This window comes from Centropristis striata, chromosome 6 (assembly GCF_030273125.1).
Source record: "Centropristis striata isolate RG_2023a ecotype Rhode Island chromosome 6, C.striata_1.0, whole genome shotgun sequence".
In the NCBI taxonomy this organism is placed as follows: Eukaryota; Metazoa; Chordata; class Actinopteri; order Perciformes; family Serranidae; genus Centropristis; species Centropristis striata.
This window is the reverse complement of record NC_081522.1, coordinates 4,207,938-4,220,469: the sequence shown is the minus strand read 5'-3', so window position 1 is coordinate 4,220,469 and position 12,532 is coordinate 4,207,938. Positions and strand designations below refer to the sequence as shown.

Here is a 12,532-nt window from a genome sequence, read left to right as displayed (position 1 = left end):
ACTCAAATTTCTGTGATTTCGCTACAATGCAAGTTAATGACAGTCATATCCTGTGGCTATTCCAACATACAAAGTGATTATGTACATTCACTGAGTGAATATTTAGAAAATAAAACATATATTTCTAGCTCAAAGTCAAAATATTGATTTTTTCACTAAAAATGAGAGAACTGTCCGCCATGTTTTTTGTTCTGACCGCCGGCACCTTGAAAGTCACGTGACTTTGAACAAACCAATAGGGAAAAATATCCATGGAATAGCCACAGGATTTGACTGTCATTAACTTGCATTGTAGCCAAATCCGTGTCAGTTTCACGGAAATTTGAGTTATTCCGTGGCTATTCCACGGATTTTGAGTTAAGCGAATCCGTGGCTATTTCACGGATTCCTGTGAGACCAGTTTCTAATGCATCTCCTTAGTAAATTGTCTCCCGCAGCAGGATTACAGAAAAAAAACTACCGGCCCAATTTTCATGAAACTTCGTCTGAGGGTGTAGCATTGGAGAAACCCCTTAGATTTTGGAGCAGATCCAAATCACAGGGCGGACACACAAATTATCTGTCACATTCATTAACTTTGCAAGATAAGGATTCGTGCTGCATTCAAGTGTTTTTGGAATATTTTGAAAAATTAGTTCCTGATCATATTTCATGGCTCATCTGATCTGTGCTCTTCACTGTCAGGCAGATATAGGAAACAACTATCAATATGTTGTAGCGTCCATGTTGTTTTCAAGTGACAACTTAAAGCCTGTGAACACACCGAAGTCTGACAAATAACTTCCCGAATTAGGAAATGGGATCACCTGAGGAGCATGTGAATGCACCATTGGCCTTGGCAGAGGTCTGCACTTATTGAGATCCATTTGAGTTTTTTTCTGTCAAAGGTCTGTTTAACCCTTTATAAGGCAAATAACTATATTTGGAACTTCAGGTAATATTTCGAGAAAAAAGTTGCAAATTTACTAGAAAAAAACTTGCAAATGTACTAGAAAAAAACTTGCAGATTTAAGAGATTTAAAGTGGCAAATCTGCCAATGTCTTAAACCTCATTATCACTGATTTAAACACATTGTAAAATGGTTACTTTTAGACAACAAAACCAATTTTTTAAGCTTGTAATAAACCAAAACTACTATCCTACAGTTAATAAAGAAGAACAGGGTTAGAATTAAGAAATAACTAACATTACCGGGACACAAACATCGGAGACGGGGGATTTGGCCGATCAACCAGCCTGACAGCTGACGTTTTTGGCTGGTAACATTACATTGCTTCCTCATTAATAGAATATTGGTACCATACCTATAATTTCCAGTGTGTTTCCAGCTGTTTGTGAACACAGCCTGTGTCGTGTTGATGGTAGCATTTAGCTGAAAGTTGATGCACTGCCTCACAAAGAAGACACAAATAAAACTGTCTGTTTTTAAAGGCAACACCACTCGAGGCTTTCCAAGTGAGAGCTCTAAATAGTCTTTCAGCTCATTATTGATGTTGTTAAACTCAACACTCAGCGAGCTGAGAGGACGTTTTGGTGCAATACTTATTGCACTGAAAGACAATCAGGCATCTTTCTACAAAAACTCTCAGCTGTTTTAGCATGATTAGATTTGCTGCCTTCAGGAGTTCTTCACAGAAACCTGATTAAAAAACACATTTGTTTGTTTTTTCTTGTCTCTTCAGGACTCTGGGCTACAAGAACCGCTTCGTACGAGTTCCTGATGGTCACTTCTGGATCGAGGGGGATCACCATGGACACAGTCTGGACAGTAACAGCTTCGGACCGGTATGAACCAAACCCTCTGCTCTTAGATAATACGAGCCTAATCCACAACATAGCCAATGGTTTTAAGAATCGAAATTCTTACTAGAATCAATTTGTTTGGTATAAAGGAGCATGGACCGGAAAAACTCAAGTGAATGGTAAATTAACTGCTCTTACATAGCGCTTTTATCCAAAGTGCTTTACACTACAGACTGTGCTCATTCACACACACATTCATACTGGTGTCCGAGGCTACCAGGGCAATCCAATCCAATCCAATCCACTTTATTTATATAGCACAATTTTAGCAAACACAAGGTTTCAAAAGTGCTGCACAAACAATAAATACATAACACAATACAAAGAGATGTAGTAAACAATAGAACAGAAAGATGCAATAAGATAAAATAAATTAAAAAAGGGATACAAATAAATAAAAATGTAAAATGTACTGCCCGCACAAAATAAAATATGCATGAATACAATAAAAACATAAAATCATAAAATCAACATAAAATCAACACTCTACGTGGTGTTAAAAGCCAACAAGAAGAGGTGGGTTTTAAGAAGGGATTTAAAATGAGACAGTGAGGAGGCCTGTCTGATGTGCAGCGGCAATTCATTCCACAGTTTTGGAGCTGCGATGGCAAAAGCTCGTTCCCCTCTGAGCTTCAGCCGAGCTCTTGGCACTCTCAGGAGAAGCTGGTCAGCTGACCTGAGAGAGCGGGTAGGAGAGTAGGGGTGCAGCAGCTCAGAGAGGTAAGGAGGGGCAAGCCCATTTAAAGCTTTAAAAGCAAATAAAATCATTTTAAAATGAATCCTAAAATGAACGGGCAGCCAGTGCAGTGAAAAACAGGTGAAATTGGCGCACTGGTGCCACCTGCCACCATTGGGAATTCATTCACACACATGAACGCAGCATAGGAGCCATTTGGGGCTCAGTATCTTGCTCAAGGATACTTCGACATGTAGGCTGCCGATATTCCGTTCAATGTACAACCGCTCTACCAGCTGAGCCACAGCCGCCCCATAAAAAGTAAAGTACAAGAACCTTGAATTTATTCTAGTACTTGAGTGCATTTTACCATTGATTGTGTGTGTGTTACCCTTCAGTATTTGGGTTTCAGTGTGTGTGTTAACAGAACTGGATGTTTCTGTTGTTGGTCCGCTGCAACTTCTCCTCCAAACATAAAGATTTCATTAACGCTGTGTTTCAGGCTTCTCTGGAGCAGAAAGAGAATTAACATCCTCATGCCAACTCCTCCTCTACGCGTGTTGTTTGTAGTTGGACCCTCTTGGGTTAAGCGATATGAAATTTTCAGCAGAGAAGCTGCTGTTTGCTAAGAATGGCACGTTACAGGCCAAAAAGAAGGCCCTGATCTCCAGCTGAAAGGCTTCTAGCCAAGAAGCTCAGAGGAAATCCCCTCAGATCTGAAACCCAGAACACATGGACCAAAAGCTCAGCAGAGCCCCTCTGGCTTTACGCTTTCCTCCTGAGACAATACAATGTGCACAGAAACAGCAGGCTGTGGATTCACCAACCAGAGGGACAGAAGGACATTATCTATTGTCTTGTCATGTAACATTCATATCATAACTTTCAGATTTACAGAGCTGCAGTCAAGGTAATAAAAAGTTGAGCTAACAGAACATGTCATACGTTTTCGTAACATAAAGGCTGAATTTACCACAATATAAATTACAAACTTCGGATTCATCACAGCAAATTGTGTGAATAATTTGTTAATTTGATTTAATCAGTTGAGATCACTAAACATATATTGTGAGGAACATAAAATTCGGCACTCCTCAGCAAAACTGTGAAGCTTTGAATGAAAAAAAACTGCAAATTCCAGGCTGTTTACACAGAGCAGAGGGGAGAGGACAAGAGAGGTTGTAAAAATATAAATAGTTTAATATGCATAGCATTTGAAGCCTTGTGTGCATTTGGAAATGCATTTTTTAAATCAAAGAAAATCAATTTATTGTAGCGTTTTTCTTGTTTTTATGATTTATGGGATTATTACTGTGTTGTACTGCAGACTTTCTGTAGTTTCTCCTTCTTCTAGCCATGATTGTGCTGTTTCTAAAGAGCTTCAGGACTTTGTATGTCGCAGTGAAAAACTAGGCACAGTGAGTAAAACGTGACCGGAGCGACTACCCGAGATTCAAAGGGTTAAATTGAGATTGAAGAGCGACTGTCAGCTTCCATCAGACTTCACCATCACGTACTCCACAAAATGACATTTTCCCTTTATCCTTGCTGAATGGCTCAAGCTGCGGCAGCATATCGCCAGGCCTACGCACTGTTATGTTTCTTTTTATGGTAGGAAAAAACGTCACGCCACACTATGTACTCACATCTGACAGTTTAACGCCACCATCAAATATTCATACCAGGAGGAACATGACTAAAACTGCTAAATCAATGGGGTATATTCACGATGCAGCCCATCCAGTGAGGAGGTCTCATTTGAATAATATATTCTCTTTGAATGTGGCCTGCGGTGTTCGCTGCCACCCACCAGACTTTGGCTTTTCACTCAGAAACACATCAGTTCCCACAAATGATGCTCTCAGCCTATGGGCTCGATCAGAAATAGTCCAAAACAAACACCCACAATCTCCACATACAGTATGTAGTGTAACTATCTGCCGTCTTACTTTTTCACTTTCCTCAAAGTTTTTTTCGTTGCAAGGTGAAGACTGTTTTCCAAAATTTTAAAACTTTGAAAAATATGTGAAAGGGAAAGAAATGCAATAAACGGACAGAAGATTTCATGTCAGTCGATGTTACGCTGTGGGAAGTATGGCCTATTAAAGCGTTTAAAGGTGCAATAAATAAGGTTTTTACTGAGCCCAAAGCATGAAATGACCACAATACATCTGCAGGGGGGTCGATGGGGGGTGTTGATCGATACCAGTGAGTGAGCCAGAGCTCAGCAGGCTGCTGAGATTACTGCCTCCCGGAGCTCCACACCCATCCTGAAGTGGACGTTACCGCAGGAAGGAAGGAACCAATGAACCAGGGAAAGTGCTGAAAAGAAAAACTAGGAGCTAAAGCATGAATCAAAGATCCAGACAAGCTACCAGTGTAGCTAACCAGCCAACCAAAACAAACAAAACACAAACAAGCTGAAAAGGACATTGAGCAATAGAGGGATTCAACAAACCAAAGAAGGAAATTAGAAGGAAATAAGGTGACCGAAGTAATCAAAGGCACAAAAAATTAAGAATGAACTTAGGAACTACAGACAGAGCTGAAGAGGAAAAGATGCCAAACGTGCAGAGCTTTGATCAGAGTGTGAAGGGAAATTATAGAATGGAAAAGAATATTTGTACCACACAAGAAGGTGCTTCCTTAGCTGAAAAAAACTAACTGTAACCCAACTTTAAAGAGGGTAAAAGTGGATAATAGGGTTACGATTGGAAGACTCAAATATTTAATGTTAACTTTTAGGATAATAGGGTAAAAATGTCCCTTCTGGACACATGATATGTTTAAATCTAAAAGTTAACATTAAATATTTGAGTCTTCCAATCGTAACTGCTGATGTCTCACGTCTGCATACGTCTGTATCCACTTTTTTTTACTCTTAAACGTAATTTTTTGAGGTTTGGCAGTTTTTAACATGAATAAATACAAATGTGATCCTGCGGTCAAACTCACAGGACGCTGAAATTTAAAGCTAAAGGCCAAACTGTGGCCTACAACAGATGGTGTACGGCTTCTTTTTAGCTTCGCTGATTAGCTGAAATGCAGTTTTTGAACACTTGCGATCGCTTGTGGCCAGAGGAGTGAGAAGTCAGCGGCCAAAGATGAGATAAAACAGTCATTATAACTTTTCAAAAATTGTGAATCATACTGCATACTGTTATAAATGTGCACAAAAAGCATGAGACTAATTGGTCTAGTACAGGGCTCAGGAGTCTCTTATGGCTCTTCAACCATCTTCAGTGGCTCTCTGTGTATATACAGCATTTTAATATATACAGCATTAAAAAAAGTTTGAAGATTTAAGTCAACTAAAATGTGTGTGTGTGTGTGTGTGTGTGTGTGTGTGTGTGTGTGTGTGTGTGTGTGTGTGTGTGCGCGCGCGTGTGTGCATGCGCGCATGTGAGAGGCAGATGCTATATCATAAATATATATAACATGGCTCACATACATATATATATATATATATATATATATAACACAATGAAAATAAATAGGCAAACAAAGCAAGGAGCACTAACGCGAGAAGAGAGGGAAGAGGAAAGAAAAAGATAAAATAAATAAATGAAAATAAATAAATAAGTTAATAAGCAAATGAATAAAAAAGCTAATAACATTTTTTTTAGATTAAAAGATAAAATAAAAAAATAAACAATATATAATGTGATAAGACAGGGGGTCGGGATACATCACAATACAATAAAGCTTGATGCGATACAGCACATCTTACACAATAACACTGCAAGATCATACACAAAATCAACCCAACATAAACCAACACATCATGACAATGACAAAAATCATATTAATAAATGCTCATTATGACCTAATAGTCATATTGGTAGGCTAACTTAGACTTAGTTGGCTGCTTTATCTTCATTGTAACGCTCAAAATAAGTTGTGTGGCTCCATTTTTCTGGCCAACAATGGCTCTTTAGTTAGTAAAGGTTGCCGAGCCCTAGTTTAGTAGTATGAGAAATGAGTTGTAGACGGACAGACGGACAGATACACACATGCACACTGCAAGCAAACGCTTGTTTTTTTTAGATTTAAAGATTGTCAGAGCTCACAGCTGTAGTTCTGGCCCTTGAGCTGAATTTATCCACATTCTTTGTTGTATTGAATGTGCATAATAAATAAAATTTGATTCAATTATATTTTTTTAAGTCTTGCTGCCTGCCTCAGTAGATAACAGCCCGCTGACCTGCTCCTCAACTGCAGCAGATGAATATTAATCGGCTGCTTCATTACTTTGTGTTATTAAACTGGATCTTGACCTGCAGCTGTTGCGGGGGCTCGCTCAGACTACACAACACCACCTCGGCTGTCGGGACGCCACACAAGTCAAATCAAATACCTCCTCGTGGGGGGGGGGGGTTGGTAAAGGAGGGTCGATACAACCAATTATTAGTATTGAGGGAAGCATTGAACATTATAAGACAGATAAATTCTGAAGTAACTTTGATTTTGATGAAATACTATGAAAATGATATTGATGGATTTCTGAAACTGCTATTTGTTTTAATTATTTATTTATTTTTGTTCTTATGTCCTTCCTGGTACCTAATATGATGACCCACAGAAATTAATAAAATACAATTAAAAAAAAAAAAAACCTCCTCGTGTGTGTGCAGCCGGCCGAGTGTCCGCCCATGAGCCAGAGAACAGTGGCTGCTTAAAGGTTACTCTGAAGATGGTGTGTGTGTGTGTGTGTGTGTGTGTGTGTGTGTGTGTGTGTACTTGTACTTGCTACATAGTGAGGACCAGAACACTTTTTAACCAACAGAGTGAGGACATTTTTGCAAAGTGAGGACATTTCAGCCGGTACTCACTTCCTTAAAGGCTTTTTTGACATTTCAGATTTGTTTTAAGGGTTAAAGGTTGCATGATAATGATAACTAACTGAAACTGTATCGTGTGGTTACAAAACTAACAAAAATTATGGTGAAAATTTCTTCGTGTTCGTCTTTGTCAACTTTTTTCATACAGAATGAAGATGGATGAGGCAAATAAAGAAAAATTTACTGTGACCTCTTTTAATCTCCCACCCAACAAATAACATTACAAAAAACAAAAACTAATAAAAACTAAACTAAAACTAAAGCATTTAAAATAAATAAACACTAAAACTAGCAAACTCACTCTAAAAACTAATGAAAACTAACAAAATTTGAAAACAAAAATTCACAACAAAATTAAAACTAAAACCAATGAAAAATCCAAAACTATTATAACCTTACAAGGGAATTCACTATTACAAAGAGGGCCCTCACAAAGATAGAAGTACAAGAATGTGTGTGTGTGTGTGTGTGTGTGTGTGTGTGTGTGTGTGTGTGTGTGTGTGTACTTGCTACATAGTGAGGACCAGAACACTTTTTAACCAACAGAGTGAGGACATTTTTGCAAAGTGAGGACATTTCAGCCGGTCCTCACTTCTTTTAAGGCTTTTTTTGACATTTCAGATTTGTTAACTAACTAACTAGATAACTAACTGAAACTATATCGTGTGGTTACAAAACTAACTAAAACTAACAAAAATTATAGTGAAAATGTCTTCGTTTTCGTCTTTGTCAACTTTTTTCATACAGAATGAAGATGGATGAGGCAAATAAAGAAAAATTTACTTTACTGTGACCTCTTTTAATCTCCCACCCAACAAATACCATTACAAAAAAACTAAAACTAATAAAAACTAAACTAAAACTAGCATTTAAAATAAATAAACACTAAAACTAGCAAACTCACTCTAAAAACTAATGAAAACTAAATGAATTTGAAAACAAAAATTCACAACAAAATTAAAACTAAAACTAATGAAAAATCCAAAACTATTATAACCTTGCAAGGGAATTCACTATTACAAAGAGGGCCCTCACAAAGATAGAAGTACAAGAATGTGTGTGTGTGTGTGTGTGTGTGTGTGTGTGTGTGTGTGTGTGTGTGTGTGTGTGTGTGTGTACTTGTACTTGCTACATAGTGAGGACCAGAACACTTTTTTAACCAACAGAGTGAGGACATTTTTGCAAAGTGAGGACATTTCAGCCGGTCCTCACTTCTTTTAAGGCTTTTTTGACATTTCAGATTTGTTTTAAGGGTTAAAGGTTGCATGATAATGATAACTAACTGAAACTGTATTGTGTGGTTACAAAACTAACTAAAACTAACAAAAATTATAGTGAAAATGTCTTCGTTTTTTCATACAGAATGAAGATGGATGAGGCAAATAAAGAAAAATTTACTGTGACCTCTTTTAATCTCCCACCCAACAAATACCATTACAAAAAACAAAAACTAATAAAAACTAAACTAAAACTAAAGCATTTAAAATAAATAAACACTAAAACTAGCAAACTCACTCTAAAAACTAATGAAAACTAAATGAATTTGAAAACAAAAATTCACAACAAAATTAAAACTAAAACTAATGAAAAATCTAAAACTATTATAACCTTGCAAGGGAATTCACTATTACAAAGAGGGCCCTCACAAAGATAGAAGTACAAGAGTGTGTGTGTGTGTGTGTGTGTGTGTGTGTGTGTCCGACCTTATGCAAAGCAGCCCTAATTGAGGAAGGTGTCAGACAAGCAGATCTTCAGCCGTCAGCTTGCCAGTTATAATTATCTGTGCTGTTGATGTCTGCAGGACTCTGGACCTGAGTGTGAATGTAAATCATTCTGTCTAAAACTCTCCGAAATAAGCTTTTCTCTGCCTATACTGAAGCTCTTCATCATATTTATTAGTTTTTGTAGCTCCAGTTAAAGTATAAAAAGCAGATGGGCTAATCACTTTAAAAGACAATACTCATTTTACAAGTTGTACCATAAACCACATGCCTCTGCCAATAACGCACAAAACTATTTTTTTTAATTAATACTAGAAAAGATGGATCACAGACAGAGACATTTCTTCTTCTGACGTTTTTTTATCTGAATTTGCATCAAAATACACGTGTAGTAACTACTGATTATTGCCATGTCTTTAAAAAAAAAGGGAAAAAAACAAGTTTTATCAAGTTTGTTTGTTTGTTTTGAGTTTGCTGTGAGAATTATCTTTCTGTAAAAAATATGTTTTTTCTAATAAAGATAAAAGGGGCTTTGTATAAATTTTGAACTCTTTTATTGGCATTTTATTGAACAAGGTCCCTTCAGAATCATAATCAGGTTTATTGGCAAATAGGTATTTACATACAATGAGTTCTGCCCCGGTGTTTGATGCATAATAACAGAAAAAGAAAATTAAAGCAGCCGTCAAGAAATTAAAAATGAAAGAGAAAGAATACATGAAAGAGCTTTAAGTTTTATGCAGATTCTGCAGAAATATGTAAACTATTTTTCACTTCTAGATGTCGAGGCATTTAAACATGCATTGTTAACTTTCTGCCACTAGATGTTTCTCAATCAAAACTAACATAAGACAGTGTTCATTGTTCAGAAGGTTTTTACCTCCACATCGGTCTCCTCCCCTCAAAAAACAAGCGGACCCAATAATTTATAAATATGATTACACAACGCTGCTAATGTTTGCTCAGCTTGTTTTCCGGATAACTTAAGATTCAGACATCCGGTGATAAAAATCTTTTGTCGAGTTAAAAACCATCAAGATCTAAAAAAAATATTGTAAATATGTTGTTTAAAACTGGTTCAAATGCTAATTTATGACAACTTCTGGCAGACAACCACAGCAATTACACAAAGGGGATATAATTAAATGTATTCAATATATTGATATAATTTATTACAATGACAGACTTGATCATTTAAGTAAACACTTCAACAAAAAACATGACTCAGGTTTAGTTGTTTTTGGACATTTTAACCCATAAGAACCCATGGTGACACCTGTGTGACAAACACATTAAATCTTCAATTTTTTGTTACTAGGCTAAGTTTTAACCCATTGAACAGTTCTAATCCGTTAATAGGGTGTCCTGTATTGCATTTAACTTGTTTTGACCATATTTCCTGAACAAATTAAAGTCACAATTTTGATAAACAAAAAGACACATGGTTATTTGTATTTATTTATTATCGATTTATTATTATTATTATTATTATTATTATTATGCTACTTAAAAACAAATCTAAAAAATAATTTGTTGTTAAACAGAATTAATAATGTCGATAATGTTGATAGATGTTGTGGAGATGCAGAGAAAAAGGCAAATTTGTGTCTAGTTTTTTTTTTTAATACAAAATATTATAAACATAAATATTATAAACATAAACACTATAAGCGCCCAATGTAGTGTTTATGTCACATCACAGATCTTTGACATTTAGGGATAGTGTTTTTGAAAACACATCAGAAGTGGTGGTATATCCCCCATAACTTTCCTTTAAGGATAACTGGGTCTGGGTTCTTATGGGTTAATGCAGAAATGTTACAGATTGCACACTGTTAGCAGGTAAAAACATCAATGTTGGATGATTCTGTAGAACCCCAGAATATGTTCAATGATGGTGGAAAGGTCATGAGTCAAAGCTAACTCTCTGCATGTGTGCTGCACCACAATCCTCCATCCTGAGCCTCACTTCGTTCATTTCCTCTCCATGTGGAACGTGAATCACAGGGTGCAGAATCCTCCAATACGTGACTCTTCTCGCTGAAAATAATGGTTGATCCAGCATTCCTCACATCATGTGTTATTTTCTTTTACCAAGACAACTAAGCGTATATTGTCAAGTCAAGTCAAGTCAAAGTTTATTTATAGAGCACATTTAAAAAACAACCTCAGTTGACCAAAGTGCTGTACAGTTATTAAAATAGAATAAATCATACACAAATAGGTATAAATAAAAACAATGAAAAACAATAAAATACTAAAAACAATAAAATAAAATAGTAATAAAAAGCTCAATCCAAAACAGAGTTAGAGATAAAAAAGACAAATAAAAGGGTAAAAGTAGAAAAGAAAGCCAACGATTCTGCCTAGCTTGTCCTTTTTTTGAACCTGCAATACTGACCCTAAGTTGTGTTTTCGTTTCCTCAGGTGTCCGTGGGGCTGCTTCACGGTCGAGCCTCCCACATCATCTGGCCACCAAATCGTTGGCAGCGAATCAAACCGTCTCTACCTGCAAACCGGGGACCGCTGGACACTGAGGAAGAAGACGAATGAAGACACACAAATGCTTTTTTTGTAACTATGTTACTATTAAATAATGCGTCTGTTAGTGTTTAAAAAGACAGACTTTAACACAGCTGTATTAATACATTCAAACCACATATTGTAACTGTAATTTTTTATAAAATGTCAACTTCAGGAGAAAACAGCTTCTTTTTGAGTTATTGAGTGAGTCATGAGAATGTTTTATGATTGTTACGTAAAATAGACTCAGTATTTAGTTTTTTGTGTTCATTTTTGGTAAAATCTAGTTGTTACCGGTGATGAACAGTTCTCAACTGACTTTCACTTCACAACACTCTCCTCTATCTTTACAAACCGAGACAGTTTTTCATCTCAGAGACATCTTTTTGGTTTCTGCATCTCTAGTGAGCTCATGTTGACCCTCAACATCAGCCAGGCGCACCATCTACACCACTGGTCAAAAGTTTTAGAACACACCAACTTTTCCAGAATTTAATTGAAAATGATGCAGTTTAATGTCTCAGTGTACTCTGAAATGAATGCACATTTGCAACATTTAAAATTCTTTATTGAGCATGATGGTGTTTTGAAAGTAAAAAAAAAGATTCAAAATCACATTTTATGTTGGACTAAAGGACTAAAAAAAGACACAAAATGACCCAAAATGAAACAAAATTACCAAAAAAAGACACAAAATGACCAAAAAAGACACAAAATGACTTACAAAGACATGAAAAGAATAAAACAATTGACAAAATAGCCCAAGACTCCATAGAGTTAAGTTGTTAAGCCATTTCTTGTTCCCTGAAAAAGGCCTACTTGTATAATTCTGAAATAGACATTATCTTTTAGTTTTGGTTAAGCTTACCTTTTTTTATTTACCTCTGGCAGTTCACCACTTACCTTTGTACCCTTTCAAGCTGTTCATTTGACGTGAACTGCTTGAATTTCAATAAAAACTGGAAAA

General features: G+C 36.4%; 1 protein-coding gene across 3 annotated transcripts in view; it reads left to right on the top strand.

Annotated features, from left to right (window-relative positions):
- The window catches only part of immp2l (inner mitochondrial membrane peptidase subunit 2), a 244,774-nt gene extending 232,545 nt beyond the window's left edge, over positions 1-12,229 (top strand). For all 3 annotated transcript variants that reach the window (XM_059334920.1, XM_059334918.1, XM_059334917.1), the window contains exons 5-6: positions 1,684-1,786; positions 11,470-12,229. In XM_059334920.1, the coding sequence (XP_059190903.1) occupies positions 1,684-1,786; positions 11,470-11,595 (229 nt within the window). In that variant the 3' untranslated portion in view covers positions 11,596-12,229. The remainder of the gene's footprint in view (positions 1-1,683; positions 1,787-11,469) is intronic.
- The last annotated feature ends 303 nt before the right edge of the window (positions 12,230-12,532 follow it).